We start from the raw sequence: 20,302 nt of genomic DNA, 5'->3' as shown, positions 1-20,302 counted from the left end.
GAAACATCTCTTTTCTAAAACAGAAGAACATTTTGATATCATACTGACATCCTATACAGCAAGGGTGGCAGACTGTTTCCCCCAGCAGTCTAGATCAGTATCTGCTGTACCCCCCACAAGCTAAATCTGAGCTGTGGGTGGGGCTACCCATCTGTCAGTCAAAGGTGAGCCCCTCTGAATCCCAGTGCTCCCAGTACGCTTTCAAAGGGGCTTGATTTAGGAGCAGGAAGCAGTTTCAACTAACACCACTGCTTAAAGTCTCCCATTTTAGCTGTGGTTTCAATGCAAACTACTTGACGATCCTGGAGCATGTCTTGTTCCAGCAAAGGCACAAGAGGGAACTCACTTTAAGGTTCCAATTGTTCCTTTGACACCACAATGATACCTGGGCCCACATTTGATATCACATATGGCATATGGGCCAGAGGTTCCTCACCCCTACTGTACAGAAACAAAACTTGCAGTTAAGGAATCCAACAGCGTAGTCATTAGGAAATATCCAACACTGCACCAGTGAAATTCCCCTTTCTCTTGTCCTCCCCTGCAGCCTCAGTGCCCTCCAATGTACTGGAGGGTTCCTCAACTCTCTAGAGTAGACCTGGGGGGCATGCAGGGAGCTGTAGGAGGAGGAGGAGAAGGGAAGTCACACTGTTCTTGAAGAAATATGTTCCACTTGTGAATTGGCACCATTGGATATCACCCATTATATTCATCATTCCAGAAATGCACAAATGATTCTCTGTAAAACCCTAACCAGATTTTTCTTCTAACTCTACCATTCACCAAACAAAGTGGCTATGACAAGCGGTCCCTCTACATGTTTCTCAACCAGAACATATAAGGGTCTTTCCTGGTTCTGCTAAGTAACTGTTCAAAGGACCAAAAGGCAAAATCTCCATTTACAGAAGCTTTCAGGATGCTTTCTTAGGAATTCCCAAGATATCACATTCATTAGGATTTGTATGGTGCTGGGAGCAAAATGAGAAAGACTCTAAAAGCTTCTTATGCTAGAAGAAACAGTTTGAAAACTGTTTTTTGCACATTTAGAAACCAAACAGATTTTTAAAAGTAGTAAAGCTCAAGCAACAAAGATAAATAGATAATTTAAAAAATCCTCTTAAATAACTGAAACACATTTATTATTGTAATCTCTATTCACATGCCTTTCAGGTAGTTTAAGCTGCACTCCTCTTATTTAGTATTTCAGTACACTGCATCTACCTCTTTCCATCATGCATGTACTTTTAAAAAACAAGACTAAAAACATAAAGGACTACTTTCCCTTCTTTCAGCTTCTTCCACGTCTATGAATATTTTTAAAGGATGGAAGAAGCAAGTAAGATTTCAGTTTTTCTTTCTTTCTAGTGACTGTTAGTCAAAATCAGCACTGGTCAATCTTATAGCTGGGGGTGAATTCAGCCCTTCTAGAACTGCCCCTGTTGCCCAGGCCAATCCATATATAACATGGCTAAAAGCCTATACTAGAGCAGTGTTACAGATATCTTAAGTGGCATTTTTAAATGTAAGGTGGCTGAAGGAGGAACAAGATCAAACAGACAGGTCATTGTGCCCTCCTTCCCTCGTGTTTCATGTATTATTATTCAAGAAATTTATACCACACTTTTTACTATGTATCACAAAGCTGCTTACAAAAATAATTAATGAAGCATGAAACTGAAAAAAATTAAAACATAGATTAAAATACAAGAGAGCAGAAAACAGCACCCATAATGCAAAGGCCTCCTGGAAGAAAACCATTTTAACCTGATGTACACACAAATGGCAAAGGAGACAGTGGGGCTCCTTACTCCCACCTCACCATGGATAGAGACATACATTGCAATGTATTCTGTAGACTGCCTGATATCAAATGTTTACTATTCAACACAAATCCCTTCACCATATGTATTTTTTGTAATAAACAGCACACACTTTGAGACAAGCACCTTGAATGAGTCGCTAACTACTAAAAATCACAGACCAAAATAATTAGATGGTATTGATTGTCCAGTAACCACACCTTGAAGAACACAGAGAAGGAAAATTGTATTGAGAAGGAAAGGAAACATGTACCCAAGTTAACTTTAAATTCAGGGATATGAAGAAAATATGTCACTGTTAGTGAAATGCAAATGCTAAATGACACACAATTTAAATAAAGTAACCTTTAACCAATCTGTTGCCTGAAAGAGAGGTGTACAGGGATACATTTGCAGCCTCACAAAAACAAGTCAGTATTTAAAACAAAACAAAACCCAAATTTCTCAAACTGACAGTATTTCATAACCCAGTCTTCCTTCTAATTTGGTTTCAATCTTACTCACAACAGCTACAATTAGATTTAACTGCATGAACAAAGCAAATTAGCAGTATTAACTAGTGAACCTTACAAATAAAGAGCTAGACTAAAAACATCAAGCTCCAACAATTACTTGTAATTAATAGACTATTGTCTACAAAGTTCAAAAATGTTAATATGCTGTATTACTCTTTTACTACAAAGGCAAGAGTACTTTATAACAATTAACTGTTCAAATACTTTAGGGCTCTAATTCACATTTATCATTTCTATAATTTCAATTTAGGCTGTTCAACTGCAAGCTAGCTTCAAGTGTGGATAGTTATTATTAGCATAATGAGATATTTAATTCTTTCTTTTTAAAAAAAATGTTGATACAATGTCCTTTTGTTAAAACCAGAGCAGTCATAAAATTCTAGTAATCTTATATTTCAGCAACATTACTTTAAAAATGTTCAAATCATAACACAACTTCCAGGTTTCTTTACTTTTTCTAGATCTAGAGCAACAGGTCTTAGTCTCTTCCACAGTCAAGTCTCTTGTAGACTCTTGCCTACATCACAGGAATTTTGAGGATGTAAGACTTGGAACCACTATATAAATGACATTTATTTGTATTTTAATGAAACCATATGATACTGAAGTTGTATTACAGGGGGAAAAACTCAAACCATTTTAATTTGGAGTGAGATAAAAACTGCATTTTTAAAAAACCTCATGCACTTACAACTTTATATGGTTCAGCAAAGAGAGGAGAGTTAGGTGGAAAGGCTTCTTCACCCTGCTGAATTTCTTGATTACGCCTCTCTCTTTCTTTGATACGCAGCGCATTCCGGTCTTCACGGTTCATGTTGCTATGAACAAAAACAATTTGATTACCTAAATGGGTACAGAGGTAAAAGAACTGATGAAGGGTTGTCCCCTGGACAGTCTTATGAACCCCCCTCCCCTTTAACACCCTCCGGTAGGGAATGCCTCCACACTACAACTTGCCTTACAGATATGACACTGGTATAACTTATGCAATTACTTTGATATGTAAAACTGCAAAGCATTATTTAAACGAACTCCTACTCTTAGATCATGTTACCTGCACAATTAGAATAGGCCAATCGAGATGAGAATCAAAGGTTTTTATCCAATTAAACACTTTATTAACTTCAGCTTTCTATTTTTTATGGTTATTCAAATCACCTCCCACCAGCCAGCCTATGAACACACATTCCCATATACAACAATTGCCATCTACGTTTGATCTACCTCATTTTTCTTTCTTTCTGTCCCCAACAGAGCCTCCTTGGTGTCCATCCTCCGTAGCATGCTCTCAGCTTTGCTGTTTCTAGGTTCCCTAAAAATGACATTTCTACTCTAAATACACATTTCAGTAAACATCTCCAAATTTACAACAACCTCTAAAAATGCCTACACTTCCTCCCTGAATAGGAACTTCTGATCCTTGTGGGTTAAGAACTTGGAAGGTTTCCCTTATAAAACAGGCTTACTGACATCTGACGTAACAGAACACTGCTTTAATTTGACCTACTGCTCTAAATATAAGCCATAAATCTAAAAGGATTCCCCTTAAGCTCAAGGAAGCATCTAAGTTAAGAACAAGATTCTACTTACAAGAAAGTTTGTGAACACAGTGTGCTGAGTGCAAAGTCACACTAAGAGTGTTTCATGTTCAGAACACTTAACTTACTTTCAATTAAGGCCGAGTTTTAGTTTGGATTTCCAAGGTGAGAGCAGGGTAGACAACAAATTTGGAAGGGGGGGGTTAATTCACAGCGGCCACCACTTTTCTTTCCCAAAAGTCATCTAGAGCAATACCACGTGCAACCTGCCTCCATCTAATTTTTGGTCATTGCCCCCTCCCACTGCGGCCCATGTCACATACTGTACTGGGCCTTTCCTGAGTCCTGCAACCTTCAGTAGAGGCATCTTGAGGATGCATGGGCTGCAGGGGAGAAATGGTGGCAGGGAAACCTCATTAAATGAGTACACTTCTGGTCACAAAACTAGATATCCTCTTAGGTCAACTTCAATTAACACTATTTTCACAATAAATTGACTTTGGCCTAGGCTGTTAGTCTATTACAAGCAGAAGGAAGTTAAGTTGTGGAATCTCCATGAAATTCACTTACATTATATAGTGTGGGTGGGGAACTGTAGGTCCAGAGGCCAAATATAGCCCTCTAGGCCTCTGTCTCGCCCTCAGCATTCATCCTGGGCAAGTCCCTCTCCCCAGTCTACACCCGTCCCCAGGCCTGCTCTGCACCCATATTGAGTGCTTCTGCCTGGCTGGAATATGTCCTTGACCTCTAACAATGATTCTTGGTAACCTAGATGGAGGATGTGGGTGTGTGGGTATAGAACCTCTGACTTTTGTGTGACTGGATAGTAGCCTACTATAGAAGGCAAGAGTCACAATCCATTCTTGCCTCTGGCCTCATTCATCAGTGGCATGAAGCCCCCAGAAGTTCTTCCATGAGAGAATGCAGCCCTCAGTTCCCCACTCCTGTTATAAAAAGAGATTATTTAATGTGCAGTATCTTCTAAACACATAGGTATGCAGTCACCCCAAGATTTCCAGAGCAATAAGTTTAACTGCCACTAATAACCACTTGATGGGGCACAGTGAAGAGCTTCTTCACAAGAAACATCTGGCTGATGACTTATTGCACAGACGTTTATAGTCAATCCACTCCTCCCAGTCACAGATTGAGCAGAGTAAACTCTCAAAGGTTCTGGAAAGCTCACAAAGGTTCATCGCAAAACTGAATCTTACATAACCATTAACAGCTAGTGGAATAAATTTCACTTTACGTATTTTGTATAATCCATTGCCTTCTCAGTAACACCCTCCTTTATAAACTAGAATGGAAGTACAGACATACCTCATGTTACGTTTGCTTCACGTTGCAGCTTTTCAGGTTATGAACGCGGCAAACCCGGAAGTGTTTACTTCCGGGTTCAGTGCATGCACAGAAGCAATCTGTGTGCTTTGCGCACGCGCAGTAGCAACACTCTACTTACAGACTTTTCGGGGTGCGGATGGCACCCTGAAACGGATCACATTCATAAGCTGAACTACCACTGTAATGGATCATATCTAATGCTAAGTGTGACTTACGGGACTTCCCCTCCCCCCACACCATCAAAATCTTCTCCATAGGGTCTTGCAACCCTCTAGAGCAGATGTGGAGGGTATGCCAGGGCTGCAGGGAGGATTTTGTTGTGCAAGTGGAAGTCTGTTGCACTAGCAGAATAGCAGTGTTGGATACTACCCAACATTTTAAAACAGAATGCACCATTTTTCCAGAATGAGAAATATTACTATGAATATTAAAGACAGAATGCGTTAGGAAATCATGAAATTGCTCTAGCTATGATGTTTAGTTTTTATATTAAAAAGTATTATTTGAAACATGCCTAGAAGGCAAACAATTAACTTAGTAACTTTAATTAACCTTTAAGCAGGCAAAACAGCAACAGTTGTTTACTAAATTAGAAGCTTTATAACAAAAGCAAAATCAAACTTCAATCAGTAATTATCTTTAAAAACCAACATTGCAGGTGACTTTTCAAACCTTAAGCTTGTCCTCAGGCAAATATACTTGGAAGGTAGAAGGATAAACACCACTGAAGATCAAATGAAGTGACATACTAAGTGTTAAAACCAGAGTTAAATACATTCTTTCACTACCATCAACTATCTATGAAAGGGTGATTTTGAAAAATTAAACTCTACTTATTTATTTTAAAGCTGCAAGACGGACCAGGAATCAGCACGTTTTTACATGAGTAGAATGTGTCCTTTTATTTAAAATGCATCTCTGGGTTATTTGTGGGGCATAGGAATTCGTTCATCCCCCCCCCACCCGCCTGCAAAAAAAATATAGTCGGGCCCACCACATGGTCTGAGGGACGGTGGACCGGCCCATGGCTGAAAATGGTTGCTGACCCCTGTTATATGACAATAAGAACATTTATTCTGAAACACTTAGCATTTTGCCCAAAGGCAGAAGTTTACATATCAATCTTTAAAAGTCATTCTACCTTCATCTGACAAAACAAAACAAAACACATCACACATACTAGGAAATTGGTAGGATAAAGGATGTCAAGATGTCAAAGGATGTCACCATTTTTGGATGTGGTTTCATTTCCTCCTACTTACCCCTGTCATTACCTAATACGTTCTAAACTACAGTAATGTCCTCTTAAGAACATGCACAATTGCTATACTGAGCGATACCATTGGTCCATGTAGTTCAATACCATTCACACCGAATGGCAGTGGCTCTCCAGGGTTTAACACTTTCAGGCAGTCTTTCCCAGATCTATGTCAATATGTCAGATTTAACCTGGAACTTTTGGGCAGCAAAGCACATGCAGTATCACTGAGATACAGTGCAGTGCTATTCAAATCAAATGAATGTACTGTATAGCCGACTGCCATGTTTCATGCCCAAAACACAAATACAAGCATTTACGCATTTATGTATAAGGCTTTTTGAAAAACAAGATTTAAAAATTCTATTAAAGAATGTTAGTGAGTTTTGAAGTATCTCCTTGAGAAGAAATCACCATTTCAGTGGTCTTGAGGGCTTTTGAATGGTTTGTTGTTTAAATGCTTTCATAAGCAAAAGCACATTCAGTGCCAGTGAACTAGACATGATGCAACATGAGCTATGTTTGCCAATATTTGGCTATGAATGATAAATAAGCTCCAGCACAGCTATAAATAACTAGGTCTTTGTTATTCCACAGGATGCCTATCCACCTAACTACCACCAGAACTAGTTAGAAGTACAGCAGATCTAAGAAATCATTTCAAAATACCAAGTAAATGCTGAGCTAATGCAGTTCTACACAAACTTGTATAATCTAAAATGAGCAAATTATTTATTTCATTTATCAGTTACTTTTTACAATAAAGTCTCAATGTGACCTGACAAAAGTATGTAAAAGACAATTTAAAACCAGGAAAAAACTAAAACAACTGACAATACAAAATCCACAAGATATTATTAAGGACTAAGTTCTACCCTCCACTCTAAAATATGAGCACCACCCTAGGAGGCAACATTAATTAACTGAAGGCCTTTGGGTCATTTCTGATATAATATATGCTTCTGAAAGCTAAGAGTAAATACATTTGCTCAGTAAGAAATTCAAAAAGTCTTGAAATAAGTGATGTAATATACCCATTGTGCACAAGAATGTGTCCCTATCTTTCAAAGGCAGGTATCTTTTAGTTTAATATCCAATGGTTGGCTTTGATGCACAGCAAACTTGTATCAATGCATGTATCTGATATATACAGACATTCATGTCAGCGTCAGTTACAGACTGCCTCACTCGTAGCAATAATGTTGGCATAGGGCTGTTATAATCTTGCACATAAAAGGGGCTTTTAAAAATCGTATTTCAGCTGAAACTGCCAGGAATGTAATAATGCAGAATAAACTTATGAGGGCATAGTTTGCCAAGTTCGCAATTAAATGCCATAATCTGTTATGTTTATTTCTCTCACCTTTAATACCAGGTCTGAAGCTCTGTCACTTTAATAAATATCAGTTTATTTGATAACAAGATAAAATATGGCTTCATGTGATATTCTTTGTCAAATAACAATATAATGAATTAAAATAATTAAGTCTCAATATTATGAGAGTATCAGAGATGACAGTTTCTCTATAATTGGAACCTCATTGTTCCAAAGGAAGCATAAAAATGCTGCCAACTTGCTTGGTTGCAGTTACGAGATTCCCCAGTTATGATAAGCCCTGCTGACTGAAGTTAGTAAAGTTATAGTTGCACTGGTCTGTTTCCAAAAGTGTTTCTACTTCATTCAAAATACACAGGATTATTCTAGCCTGGCTGTTCCTTGTTTCACCAACAAAGCAAAAAGCAAGCTAAAAGACAACAAAACAACATTCAAAGTTGGCTTCATCCACTTTCATTCTGAAAGCTCTAATAAACCTTTATCAGCTTTGTCTATCACTGAAATAAAACAAAGTGTCTTTGGTTTCAACAGTTTCCTGTTCAGTTATCCTTATACCAGTGGATGACTTGAGCTTCACTTAATCCTGAATACCTACAGTATTCAGGACAAAAGCCACAAGACAAAGAAATTAATATATCAACACTATTTGGAGAAAAGCGGGATATTATTCCAGAGAATTTGATATTTAGGGTCATATCCAGTGTTAGTCATACTCAGAATGTACTTAAATTCTACAAGTTCACTGATTTCAATGGCGTTAATCTGAGCATGATGTACTTAGATATCACTCTTAGTTCTTGCAGTTACAGCAGAATGATTAGCATGCAGAGTTTCTGTGGGGCATGCTTTTACATGCCCAAGTACATAGCTCTGACAGTTCCTGATGTATTGTCTTATTTCCATAATTAATTAAACTCAAAAATATATGTGAACCAAAAGTATGTAGGTATTCATCATTTCTCTGTAAATTCAAATACACAGTCTGTACATTACTATCCACTATAGCTTATTCACTGCCTTCATGTAACATTTGTCATATAATCAAATCATCAGGTTAAGACTATTTGATATACAGTGGTGCCTCGCAAGACGAAATTAATTCGTTCTGCGAGTCTCTTCGTCTTGCGGTTTTTTCATCTTGTGAAGCACGGCTATTGCGGCTTAGCGCTATTAGCGGCTTAGAAAAAGGGGGGGAAAGGGAAAAAAACTCGCAAGAACTCGTCTTTCGTTGCGAAAGAACGAAAACGTCTTGCGAAGCAAGCCCATAGGGAAATTCGTCTTGCGAAGCACCTCAAAAACGGAAAACTCTTTCGTCTTGTGAGGCATTCATCTTGCGGGGCACCACTGTATGTCAGGTGACTAAGAAACCAACTATGGTAAGAAGTGGAAGTACTGTAGAAACACAATGGAATTAACAGCTCTCTCAATGCTCAGGAATTTGATGCCTACAAAGGTATCATCACCTTCTTAACTGAGCAGAGCTTCTTATGAATACATCAACAATTTTAGTATCTTCTCCAATGTATTATCTCACTTAACTGCAAAAATGAACAAGAATTTGGCTCAACTCTCTTGAAGCATAAACTTTTCCAAAGTCATATGGCCACAAGCTTAAGTCTTAACATATTGTCACAATTACACTCTGCTAACACTTCAGATTGTGACCCTCTATGCCTTTCTGTTGCCATTTGATGTTCCCATCCCCTTTCCTCACTGTCCAATTTCCTTCAGACCTCAGCCCAACATTTGTCTCTTCTATAAAGCTTTGGGCTTAAAGCTGCATTCCAGTACACATTTAGCTGCAAAGAACTCTCATTGAAAGCAATGAGACTTACTTTTGAGTAACATAGGATTGCACTAACCTTAGCCCACATTCCCAACTAAAATTAAGCCATGTGCATGTAGCTACATTTGTTTGCATTCATTCTTCACTACCTGAGCCTCTCCATTTCCCCCAGTCTAACATTTTTACTATAACTATTAAGAACAGGAACCCATCTTCTGCTTCAGTAACGATGAGCGTGTGCATGGTTGTGTGTCAATTGGATGAATGTAAAATGGTTGCTTCCAGTACACGGTTATTCAATTAGATTTTAATGTTAACCATCCTGAGATTTTTCGATTAAGGGTGCTACATATAGTTTGTGTGTGCGCGTGCACCCACCCACCCACCTGCTTCTTCTGGCAGTCTGCTCAGTTTTATGTTGTATAGGAGGGAACTTTGCCTCCTCCTCACCTAGAACTGAAATCAAGGAGTCTGTCAGTGGAAGGTTGGGTTGCTATGATCGTCCGCTAAGCTTCTGTTCTGGACACACAGAGAAGAGTGCTTTGTTCCTTGTGTGGCTCAACAAAGAAACATAATGAGCTGATGAAGTGACACAGGGACCCACACCTTCACTAACAAGCCTTCTATGCTCAGCAACCAGGCAGTGAAGCCCCTTTCTGCACATCCGGCACAGAAACCAGGTGAGGAGAGAACAAGGCAGGGAACATTCTATGTGCCCTCCACTAGCCAGCTTCATTTAAAATGTTTTCCTCACCTACTCATAAGAAAGGCTAGAAAGATCCCTCTACTCTACCAACTCCTCTTGTAAGTACAAGGCAGGTACTGTACGTTGGTTGGTTGGTTGGTTGGTTGGTTGGTTGGTTATTTATTTATTTATTTATTTGTTTGTTTGTTTATTTATTTATTTATTTATTTATTGGCTAGTAACTTTGATGGGTAATTCAGAAGGCTGGTACACACACTGCCTTACTTCCACTTCTTTATGAATTACCCAGTAAATCTTATACAAATCCTTCAATTCCTCAATCCATTTCTGCCCGAGTGGCTGCATTTCTTTTGCCCAGACACTTACAAGTATGAAGCTTATGCACCTCCCAAAGCATGGTATCTATGGTCTGTGCCAAACAGAACATGCCTATTGACTCAAACGATTTAATCATACCAGCAGATGTCTTCTAGCAAACCATACCTCTTACTGCAATAAAATGCAAAAGCAAAGCATAAATTAAGCAGGCTTTTCATCAAACCACTGTGACCTGAATGAAAAATCTAAAACTGAGCAAAAAACCATGACTACATGAACACATTCCAGTTGTTGACAAACAACACTTAACTACTTCACCACAACGTTATTCCTTCCTACTTGCCAATATTGCCATCTTATCTGAAAGCAGAATAAGGATGGGAAGCATATATTCAATACTGCTTCAAAAATAAGACAAAAAGTCTCATTTATATATAGGACTATGTGAGCTATTATATATATTCACTATGTAAAATATGAGAAGGATATAAATAGTACCAGCTTTTCAGAATTTTATATATAGTTTTATATTCACAGTGGATTGTGTCCAGTGGTGTTGCTCAGCTGACAGTAAGACGTCAATCAGTGGTACTGGGAGGAAAGAAATTTCACCCCCGAAAGGTATTTATTAAAGCAGTGGTTCTCAAACTTTTTCTCTGTACCAGAGAAAATTTGTTCGTGCTTAATTTATAACACAGAATACAACTATTTTATAATATGATCGTGGGACATCCAGAAAGAGTAAAACAATGCAGCTACATGAGAACTTGAATAACTCCCAAAATATAATTATAAATGACAACTACGATTATCCTCAATATTCTTGATGCTCTTGCTCTCATTTTGAAAAAATATTTATCCATATTCTGAAAATAAAAACATATTATGATCCTATACTACATTGAAATGTTTAAATGTTTCTTTGATTATCCTTGAATCTTCCCACTATACTTGATGTCAAATGCCACACCATGAGAATCACTGTATTAGTTTTCTAAAAATAAAACAATTCAAATCCAATAGTCACAGTGTGATTTAAATGGTAATAATAATAATAATAATAATAATAATAATAATAATAATAATAATAATTTATTATTTACACCCCGCCCATCTGGTTGGCTTCCAACAGAACACTACAATACAATAACCTATTAAACATTAAAAGCTTCCCTAAAGAGGGCTGCCTTCGGATGTCTTCTAAAAGTCTGGTAGTTGTTTTTCTCTTTGACATCTGGTGGGAGGGCGTTCCACAGGGTGGGCGCCACTACCAAGAAGGCCCTCTGCCTGGTTCCCTGTAACTTCTGGGAACCACCAGAAGGCCCTCGGCACTGGACCTCAGTGTCCGGGCAGAAGAACAGAGGTGGAGACGCTCCTTCAGGTATACTGGACCAAGGCCATTTAGGGCTTTAAATGTGAGCACCAACACTTTGAATTGTGCTCGGAAATTTACTGGGAGCCAATGTAGGTCTTTCAAGACCAGTGTTATATGGTCTCGGCAGCCGCTCACAGGCACCAGTCTAAGCTGCTGCATTCTGGATTAGTTGTAGTTTCCAGGTTACCTTCAAAGGTAGCCCCACGTAGAGCGCATTGCAGTAGTCCAAGCGGGAGATAACCAGAGCATGTACCACTCTGGTGAGACAGTCTGCGGGCAGGCAGGGTCTCAGCCTGCGTACCAGATGGAGCTGATAAACAGCTGCCCCGGACACAGAATTGACCTGCATCTCCATGGACAGCTGTGAGTCCAGAATGACTCCCAGGCTGCGCACCTGGTCCTTCAGGGGCACAGTTACCCCATTCAGGACCAGGGATATACAAATGCAAAATATATTTTCCTGTTACAATACAGTGATCACTAAGCAACACAATGAACAGGTAATTTCATATCCATGTAACTCCACACTGTCATATGGTGCAGTGGATGAAGGTGAGTTATTCATGTAACTTATAAAATAGGGCCAGACCTTATCAAACCTGTCATGTTTCATAGTGCTGATACCTAGATCTCCTTTCCACATCTCCCAAAGACCTCTTGCATTACCCATTGATTCGTCAATAAGCAGTTTGTAATTTACAAAGGCAGACCCTCTCAGTTGCTTGCTTGACAGACTGGGGGATCCTCTAGAGCAGGGGTGTCCAACAGGTCGATCAAGATCAACTGTTTGATCCCTGGAAGGTTCCAGTTGATCGCGGTCTCCTTTTCCTTTGCATTGTCATCAGAGCATCCAGCCCCACCCCCTCGGCCTGTCCTCCATTTTTGCATGATAGCTGTAATGGAAGATGGACTTTTCGCTGTGAGACAGATTGTTTTCTTAGCGATCTTTTGGTGAGTGAGTTTTCCCCTTTCCTCAATTTTGACATTTTTGTCCCTAAACGAAGCTCAACAACTTTGACCTGAACACCCCAAAAATGGGGTAGATCACTGCCAGTTTTTTATTCTGTGAGTGGATCGCAGTCTCTTGGGAGTTGGGCGCCCCTGCTCTAGAGCAATCATGGGGGGGGGGGAGAGAGAATACAGAGGGAGGTTTTCCTCCCTTAGCCTCTGATGAAAGTCTTACTGTCAGCAGAGTGCCACTAAATTTGCTGCACCATGGTTTCTGGTCAAAGCTCATTTCAGAAATTTGGTATTAGTTTAGTATTTATTAGGATATTATTTAAACACTTTAATAGTGGCAGTTAGCATTTCCAAACATTACTAAATGAGAAACAGCTGTTGCTTATGCATATAGTTCATTTTTAGTTGCATGTTCAAACTATGATCATCTGATTCTTTAAACAGAAGAGATAAATACTGTTTATTATTTATACAGTATCAGTGAATATAGTGCCTCGCAGACAATCATAAAAGGGCAGGGTACATTCTAAAGGAAATATTATGAGAAACAGGGTGCTTCAGAAAATAAAATGTTAGAACTGGACTAGGGAGGCCTATGTCTATTCACTGACCTCTTTCATGGGCTTGCCACTTGCTACTGGGAAGTCACATATTTTAAAATGACAATGATTGCAATCTACCTTAGAATAACTAAACAGTGAGAACACAGCAAGACACAAGCACTGGCAGGGATCTCCTGTCAGGAAGTATATAGACCCTTCATCCAAGTTTTAGCCTAACCAAGACAACTCCCTGTCTCCCAAAAAATGCATTTGGACAGGTTTTAGTTCACCATACCATCAGTTTAGAACTGAAGATGAGGATAAATTCATTAAATGGATTCCCTGCTGCATACCAGTTAAACTACAATTTAACAGGTCATTTTCCCTAAAAAGCATATATACTTTGCAAATTAAGAATCACACACAGGAGAGGAGAAATAGTTTTCTAATTCAAAATTACTCAGAAAACTTACATGAACTGGTGCTGGCTACCTGACCTGGCTATCAATATACTGATGAAAACTGTCAACTCCTGGTGAAGCAGTGTCATCTCTCTATTCGTCTGAGGTCAGTGATAGAGAAGATGAGGGTGAATAAACTTAAGTTCCATTCAGGTAAAAAAATAAACCTATATATGGCATGTGAGTTCCATGACATCTTTAAGGAGGGGGGCAATTTGGACTTGCAACCCTTTGCCCCTGTGCTGAAGGCCAAATTTAAATTTGCTCCAACCTAGAGGCTATTATGTGCAGAGAGGAAAACATATGGGCTTAAGAGCTTAAACCAGAAATCAGCCCCCACTTGTGGCTACAGCAGCTTTGAGACAAGATTTAAGTCCGGAGGAAATCATAACTTTATTGACAATAAACAGTGCAATCTCATAAGTATTGGTGGAGTCTTTGTTAAACTTCTGTTCTGGTACATCCCATAGTAATAGTCAAGTGCATACAAAGTAAGCTAAGAGGTTCTTTAGCCTTAATTTTGTGATGTATAGAAAATTTAGTCCAAACAAATTGTGGGGCTTAGGTTATGAACTCACCATCACTTAAAGCAAAGTATTTAGATTTAAACTAGCTTAATCCTATTATCGTCAATAGGATTCAACAGATTTAAATCCAAATGTCCCCATTAAATCATCAGCCTGATAAACAACAGTCATTTGCTGAAGGTAACAGGCACAGTAATAAACAAAGGAAAGAAGTGTGATACTTGTCTGAGAAGTATTTTCCTTGGAACACTACTCTTTGCTGAATGACTTTCGTTCCTCTCACTCTCAACACCATACATTTCAAATCACAGTGCAGGGATACTGTCCTGATTCCTTAAGGCAATATAGTAAATTGTAAAATGTTTCTTTTTCACATTTCTCAGAGTCAAGCTCTTTCAACAGATGATAAGGAACTAAGTCTGAGTCATTAACATCTCATTCCTGCCTAGAAAGAGATCAACACAACTGAAAGCTTCTTCTATCAACACTGTTGGCCCAGAGCTGTATCATCCAAGGCTTTCTGGATCCCATCCAAACTATAGCCGCCATTCCATACTTATACACAAGCAGTTCAAATACATTTTTGCACAAGTAATTATGATTGTTCTTGCTCAGGTGTACATACAGTACTGAGATCAACACAACACATGAACTGTGCCAGCAGGAGTTCCAGTGATAGTAGACCTTTGCAGAAGGACTGCTCTGTTCACAATTACCCAATTCACATGTTATATTTGTTAATACTCATTGTTAAGGACAGTTGGGATGTCCCACAAATACAGAACTAGTATTATGTAAACCTGCCCTCAGTATTACAGTTAAAGAGATAATAGTTATACAGTTAAGATGTATCTTATCCGTGTTACATTGGATAAGACATTTCAAATTCAGATTCTGTGTGGAGTAACAGAGATCAAGACAGTCCTTCCTTCAAATGGTGAGACTACTGCAGCTTTGGGTATAGTAACAAAAGAGATGGTGAAATCCCCATATCACTTTTAGAGGAACTTCTGCTGACATAGACAGATAGGATCTGCCAGAAAACTCACTCAAAAAGCAATCTACAGAACTACAATCGCTTTGCCTGATCTGTCCTAAGAGCTACTCAGTATTTCAACAACATAACAAACTGCTGACTGATCACTAGAGTGAGTGGGATTAAAACCCAACTATTGCAATAGAGGAGGTAGTGGTGGTTTAGTTAGCAAAACCATCCAAGAACAAGCTCAGATGCACATTTATCTCAAGCTACGGGCACTTCTGGGAAAGAAAGGCAGTGCCATCCCATCTCTGCTTCCATCCTTCGAACACACAATGTATCATCAGAAGCCCTCACGTGTGTGCATTTATGTGATACGGCATATATATGGGGGGGGGGGGGAGAGAGAGAAATAGAAGCGCTAGTAACCAGGTGTGCTTATCCCTATGCTAGCAGTCATTCTGGGGATACCTCGCTTAAGGATGAAGTCCGGAGAGCAGTAAGGGACAGATTAGGAAAGGGATCCAAGGGAGAGGAGCTCCCCTGAATTTCGAAGGAGGGAGGACGGGGAGAATCCGGGGCGTGGGAGAAGCGAAGAAAGGAAGCCCATTCCAAAGTAGAGAGGGAGGAGCGGAAGCAGAAAATGCCTACCCATCCACCACCACCACCACCCCTCCCGGAAGAAGAGGAAAAGAGCGGGGGAGATACATCCTGAGGCGACTTTCGACGCTTTCTATGGGAGGGGGGGTTGCCTGGGACGGGGGTGCAGTAACAGCCTGCTGCCCTCGGCAGCGAGGAGGGAGGGGCCGTCTCACCCACCCCCGGGGAGGGCTCCTTCTTCCCGCTACCTGAGAGGGGGGGGGAGGTGAAGCGGGGCCTACCTTACCTTGCCTCGCCCCAGCCCAAGTGCCACCGACAGCGGCGCCAGCTCCGCCCCGAGCCGCCCGGCCACTCACCTCCGTGGGCTCCGTCGCTACACCCCGACCATTTCCCGGTTGCCGCCACCGCCGGGCGGGCGTGAGGAGAGCCAGGAAGGCCCCAGAAGAAGTAGCAGCAGCAGCCGCCGCCGCCGCCGCCGCCACAGGCGAGAGGAGGGGCAGGCCGAGGGAGATCACCGCGGAGAGAAAGGCGCGGAGGCGGAGTTCCATCTCCGGCTCCCCCGCCGCTCCATGTCTGGGGGCCGCCGAGCCGGGGCTGCGCTGAAACGCGAGAGGGCGGCGGTGTCAGGGCCTCCCCGACGACGCCAGTCTCTGCCGCCGCCGCCGCCGCCGCCTCCCTCCTTCTCTTTCCCTCTCTGGAGTCGGATTACCCAGCAGCCCCCGCGGCAAGCACAGCCCCACCGCCCCCAAGCCCAGCAGCTGAGAGGAGGGGCCTAAGGCCTCACCACGTGACCCCCCGGCGGAAAGCAGCCAACACCGCCAGGAGAAGGCGAGCACCGCCCTCGCCCAGAAAGGAAGCGCAGGAGGATTCGGGCACGTCACGTGACCAGGGATCTCTTCATTTTCTTTTTTTTCTTTTTTGGAAGTCGATGATTACAAAAAACCGTTGCTCTCCCGCGCCCTCTACAGGGGAAAGTCGGAGCAGCAACGTGGGCGCCTGTGCTGTGGTCGATCCGGGCGGATGCGGCGAAGTAGGGTCTGGGTTTGCATAGGAGTCTGGGAGACCCCCTCGGACCATCCGAGGGATGGAGTCCTGCAAAGCTCAAGGGGCGAGTAAAGGGGGTTAACCGCATGCCTAGCCGCCATTGAGGAATGGATTCAAATCGGCTATGGTGCGCAATTCTTCCACGCAAATGCCCAAGGAGGTCACTGCTTTCTGCGGGAGGGCTTCTCCTTCAGATTCCCTGCAATATCAGTAGCCTCCTCCTCGTTCTCCGCAGTCATTTGCCTGCCCCTGTTTTGAGAAACGGCATTCCTGTTGAGATCCGACCGACAGGCGCCCGCTAACTTAAATTGTGGTTTTTTAAAGTGATTTTATCCACCCAGGTAACACATATTATTAGCCAAGAAAGTTATCTAAAGCCTTCATATGTTACCAAGTATTGTACCCTTAATAAGTTTACGAATAATATAATTGCAGGTTCTGACAGGGGGGGAAACACTCCTCGCTGCTGCTGACAATTCCTTCCAAAGAGAGAGCCCCTCGACAACATTTTATAGGTGCAACGGGCTCAAATCTCAAGAAAGAGAAAGTTGGTAACAATATCCAGCTTAAAGAACAGAAGTAAACATGGGTTTATCTCTTCGTTTCTGGGTGCTCTAAAACCATTTCTGAAGAGAGGACACTTTGCATGCAGTGCACTGACAGGATGGACAGGAATAACAAGATCCTCCTTCTGTTCATAGACCTAAAAGGACAGTTGCCTCACCCTGCTGCCTATTATCAGACTCAAATGCCTCAAAAAAGAGAGGTAGTGTGTGGTCATACAGCAATGGAATTTCACATTAAGAGTCCACTAACACACTAGAATAAATCCAGAGGTGGTGACTAGAAATCTATAATAAACCAGAATAATTTGATAACATTCAGTAAATGCAAACAGGCAGATAAGAGCAAAACAACAGAGAATTTATTGTTCTGTACTACACACACACACACACACACACACACACACAAACTTAGTTTAGGGACAGCTTTTTACAATATCTGTTTCCTTGTGATAGCCTTATGGAGAAGATGTTTCCACAATATCTGCCTGAAAATACACATTGGGGTGGACTGGACACCTAGCACTAGCTTGTAAAGCAGAATTGGTTTTCTCAAAAGAAACAGCATACTGTACTTCTTTGAACTCTGCCAATGTCCTCTTTGTCAGCCAACTGCAGAATTCTGTTTGTCTTTTGCCAGCTACTTTCAAGAATGTAAGCCTATTTCCTTCAGTATTACCACCCCTCCCCGCCCCAGTAGGCAAGATATATCTAATATACCAAGTATACTTGGCAATCAATAAAGTGCCTCTATGTGGACGCGGGTGGGTTAAACCACAGAGCCTAGGACTTGCTGATCAGAAAGTCGGTGGTTCGAATCCCTGCAACGGGGTGAGCTCCCGTTGCTCGGTCCCTGCTCCTGCCAACCTAGCAGTTCGAAAGCATGTCAAAGTTTACCTTCTGGTGGGAAGGTAAACAGTGTTTCCGTGCGCTGCTCTGGTTTGCCAGAAGCGGCTTAGTCATGCTGGCCACATGACCCAGAAGCTGTATGCCGGCTCCCTCGGCCAATAAAGTGAGATGAGTGCCGCAACCCCAGAGTCAGTCACGACTGGACCTAATGGTCAGGGGTCCCTTTACCCTTATGTAAACAACAGAGGATGGTATTCTACATTTTCCCTCTATGAATGTCCATAAGAAATAAAACTTTCTTCAACAGAGACTGCTGCTTCTATATTTTATCACAATTCCAAAGACTGAATATGTTTGTCAGAAGGGCTTCATCAATTAATGTTCTAAAAGCAGGAAGTGATTTTTTACTCCCTACCACATGGTTCCCATTTAATGCCCACATTTCTCTGAAACTCTAGCTACTGGAAATATAGCGACCACAAACAGTTGGTAGACATAGGAAAATATCTGCACACACAAAATTGCTTTTCTTGTGGTATATAGAAAACAAATTACACCAGTTGTTATATTTATTTCAGATGAGGGGAATCAACCAAATATGTACATAATTCAAGAAGTAAAAGAATCTTTTCATGCAGCAGAACATGTTTTATAACAATAGAGATGCTAAATACAAGGAGAAGACAATGTCACTTTGATTCACAGCGTGGAATCCACCTCCCTTTCTCTAAAGAGCCTGGTATTCAAATGACCCCCTGCTGTTAGTGATAGCAAGACAGAGCTTGATAGAGACCCCAAATGGGTTAACAGGACTCCACATTCTGTCAACATCTGTGCATACCATGCGCTGGTCTCAACTGCCCTAGGTTAGATTAGGATATTAATTGCCCTTGACAGAGACAACAACACCAGCTTATGGATTGCTTTCATTTCCCCCCTTTGATGTTCTTTGTCCTCTCCTGTAATTAATTATTGAAACCAGTTCAAATTCTTTGTATGATATATAACTCATTCCCAGGCTGAAAAACAACAATAGAAGGTTCAAAAACAAGGTCCAGTTCAAGTAATTTTAAACCACTCTGTAATGACTTTAACAAATCAAGAGGCATGTTTAAAAGGGTTCTGAATACATATTCTAAGAATAAAAACATGCAAACCATGCCACAGAAGACTTCACGAGAAGGAAAGCCTCTACGGTACGTTCCAGTGTACATTCTTCAAAGTGTCTGTGAAGCTGTATGATGCTCAGTGTTGAACACTAAAATAAATTCCTCCAAGTCTCCAAATGGCTAGCAATAACCCATAAAATCAGTGCAATAAGATCTATTCATCAAATAAAGTCTATTCATTTTCTCAGTGGAATGAGTAAGGTTGAATAAATTAAGGTTCAATTAACAACATCTCTTTAACATGGTCAACTTAAGTACGCAGGACTTCATTCACAGATAATTAAAACATCATAAAGGAGTGTCCTTAAATATTGCCCCAAATCTATGGTTGTAGATTTTTTGGCACTTTGTCGTTCCAAAATATTACATACTTCACTTTTCAATAAAGCTCTTAGCAGCCTATGTGCCTTTACTCACAAAGTTTGTCAATTTTTCCATGCAAACCATGTCCCTTGTCTCTTAACAACCAATCCATAACGGGGCAGATTCAGCATTTTCCGGTTATAATTATAGCTGTTTTTGCTCATGTTGAAAAGAAAGATAACCAATTCCATGTCCTTGAACAAATTTATCTTAGGTTTTAGATAAAACCAGAGTTCCTATGTCTTCAGC

The 20,302-nt window shown here is 40.9% G+C and overlaps 1 protein-coding gene across 3 annotated transcripts in view; it reads right to left on the bottom strand.

Moving 5' to 3' along the window:
• Positions 1-16,568, bottom strand: part of AFF4 (ALF transcription elongation factor 4) — a gene marked incomplete at its 5' end in the record, with an annotated part of 52,195 nt that extends 35,627 nt beyond the window's left edge. Inside the window, 3 exons of one of the 3 annotated variants that reach the window (XM_081851051.1) lie at positions 3,027-3,153; positions 3,560-3,647; positions 16,422-16,568. In XM_081851051.1, the coding sequence (XP_081707177.1) occupies positions 3,027-3,153; positions 3,560-3,564 (132 nt within the window). Of the gene's footprint in view, positions 1-3,026; positions 3,154-3,559; positions 3,661-16,421 lie in introns of those variants that run through there. The other 2 variants (XM_081851052.1, XM_081851050.1) reach the window with 2 other exon arrangements.
• Between the last annotated feature and the right edge of the window lie 3,734 nt (positions 16,569-20,302).

Source organism: Podarcis erhardii, assembly GCF_964252035.2.
Source record: "Podarcis erhardii genome assembly, chromosome: 2".
NCBI classification, from domain to species: Eukaryota; Metazoa; Chordata; class Lepidosauria; order Squamata; family Lacertidae; genus Podarcis; species Podarcis erhardii.
The sequence above is the reverse complement of the archived record's forward strand: the minus strand, read 5'-3'. Positions and strand labels throughout refer to the sequence as shown.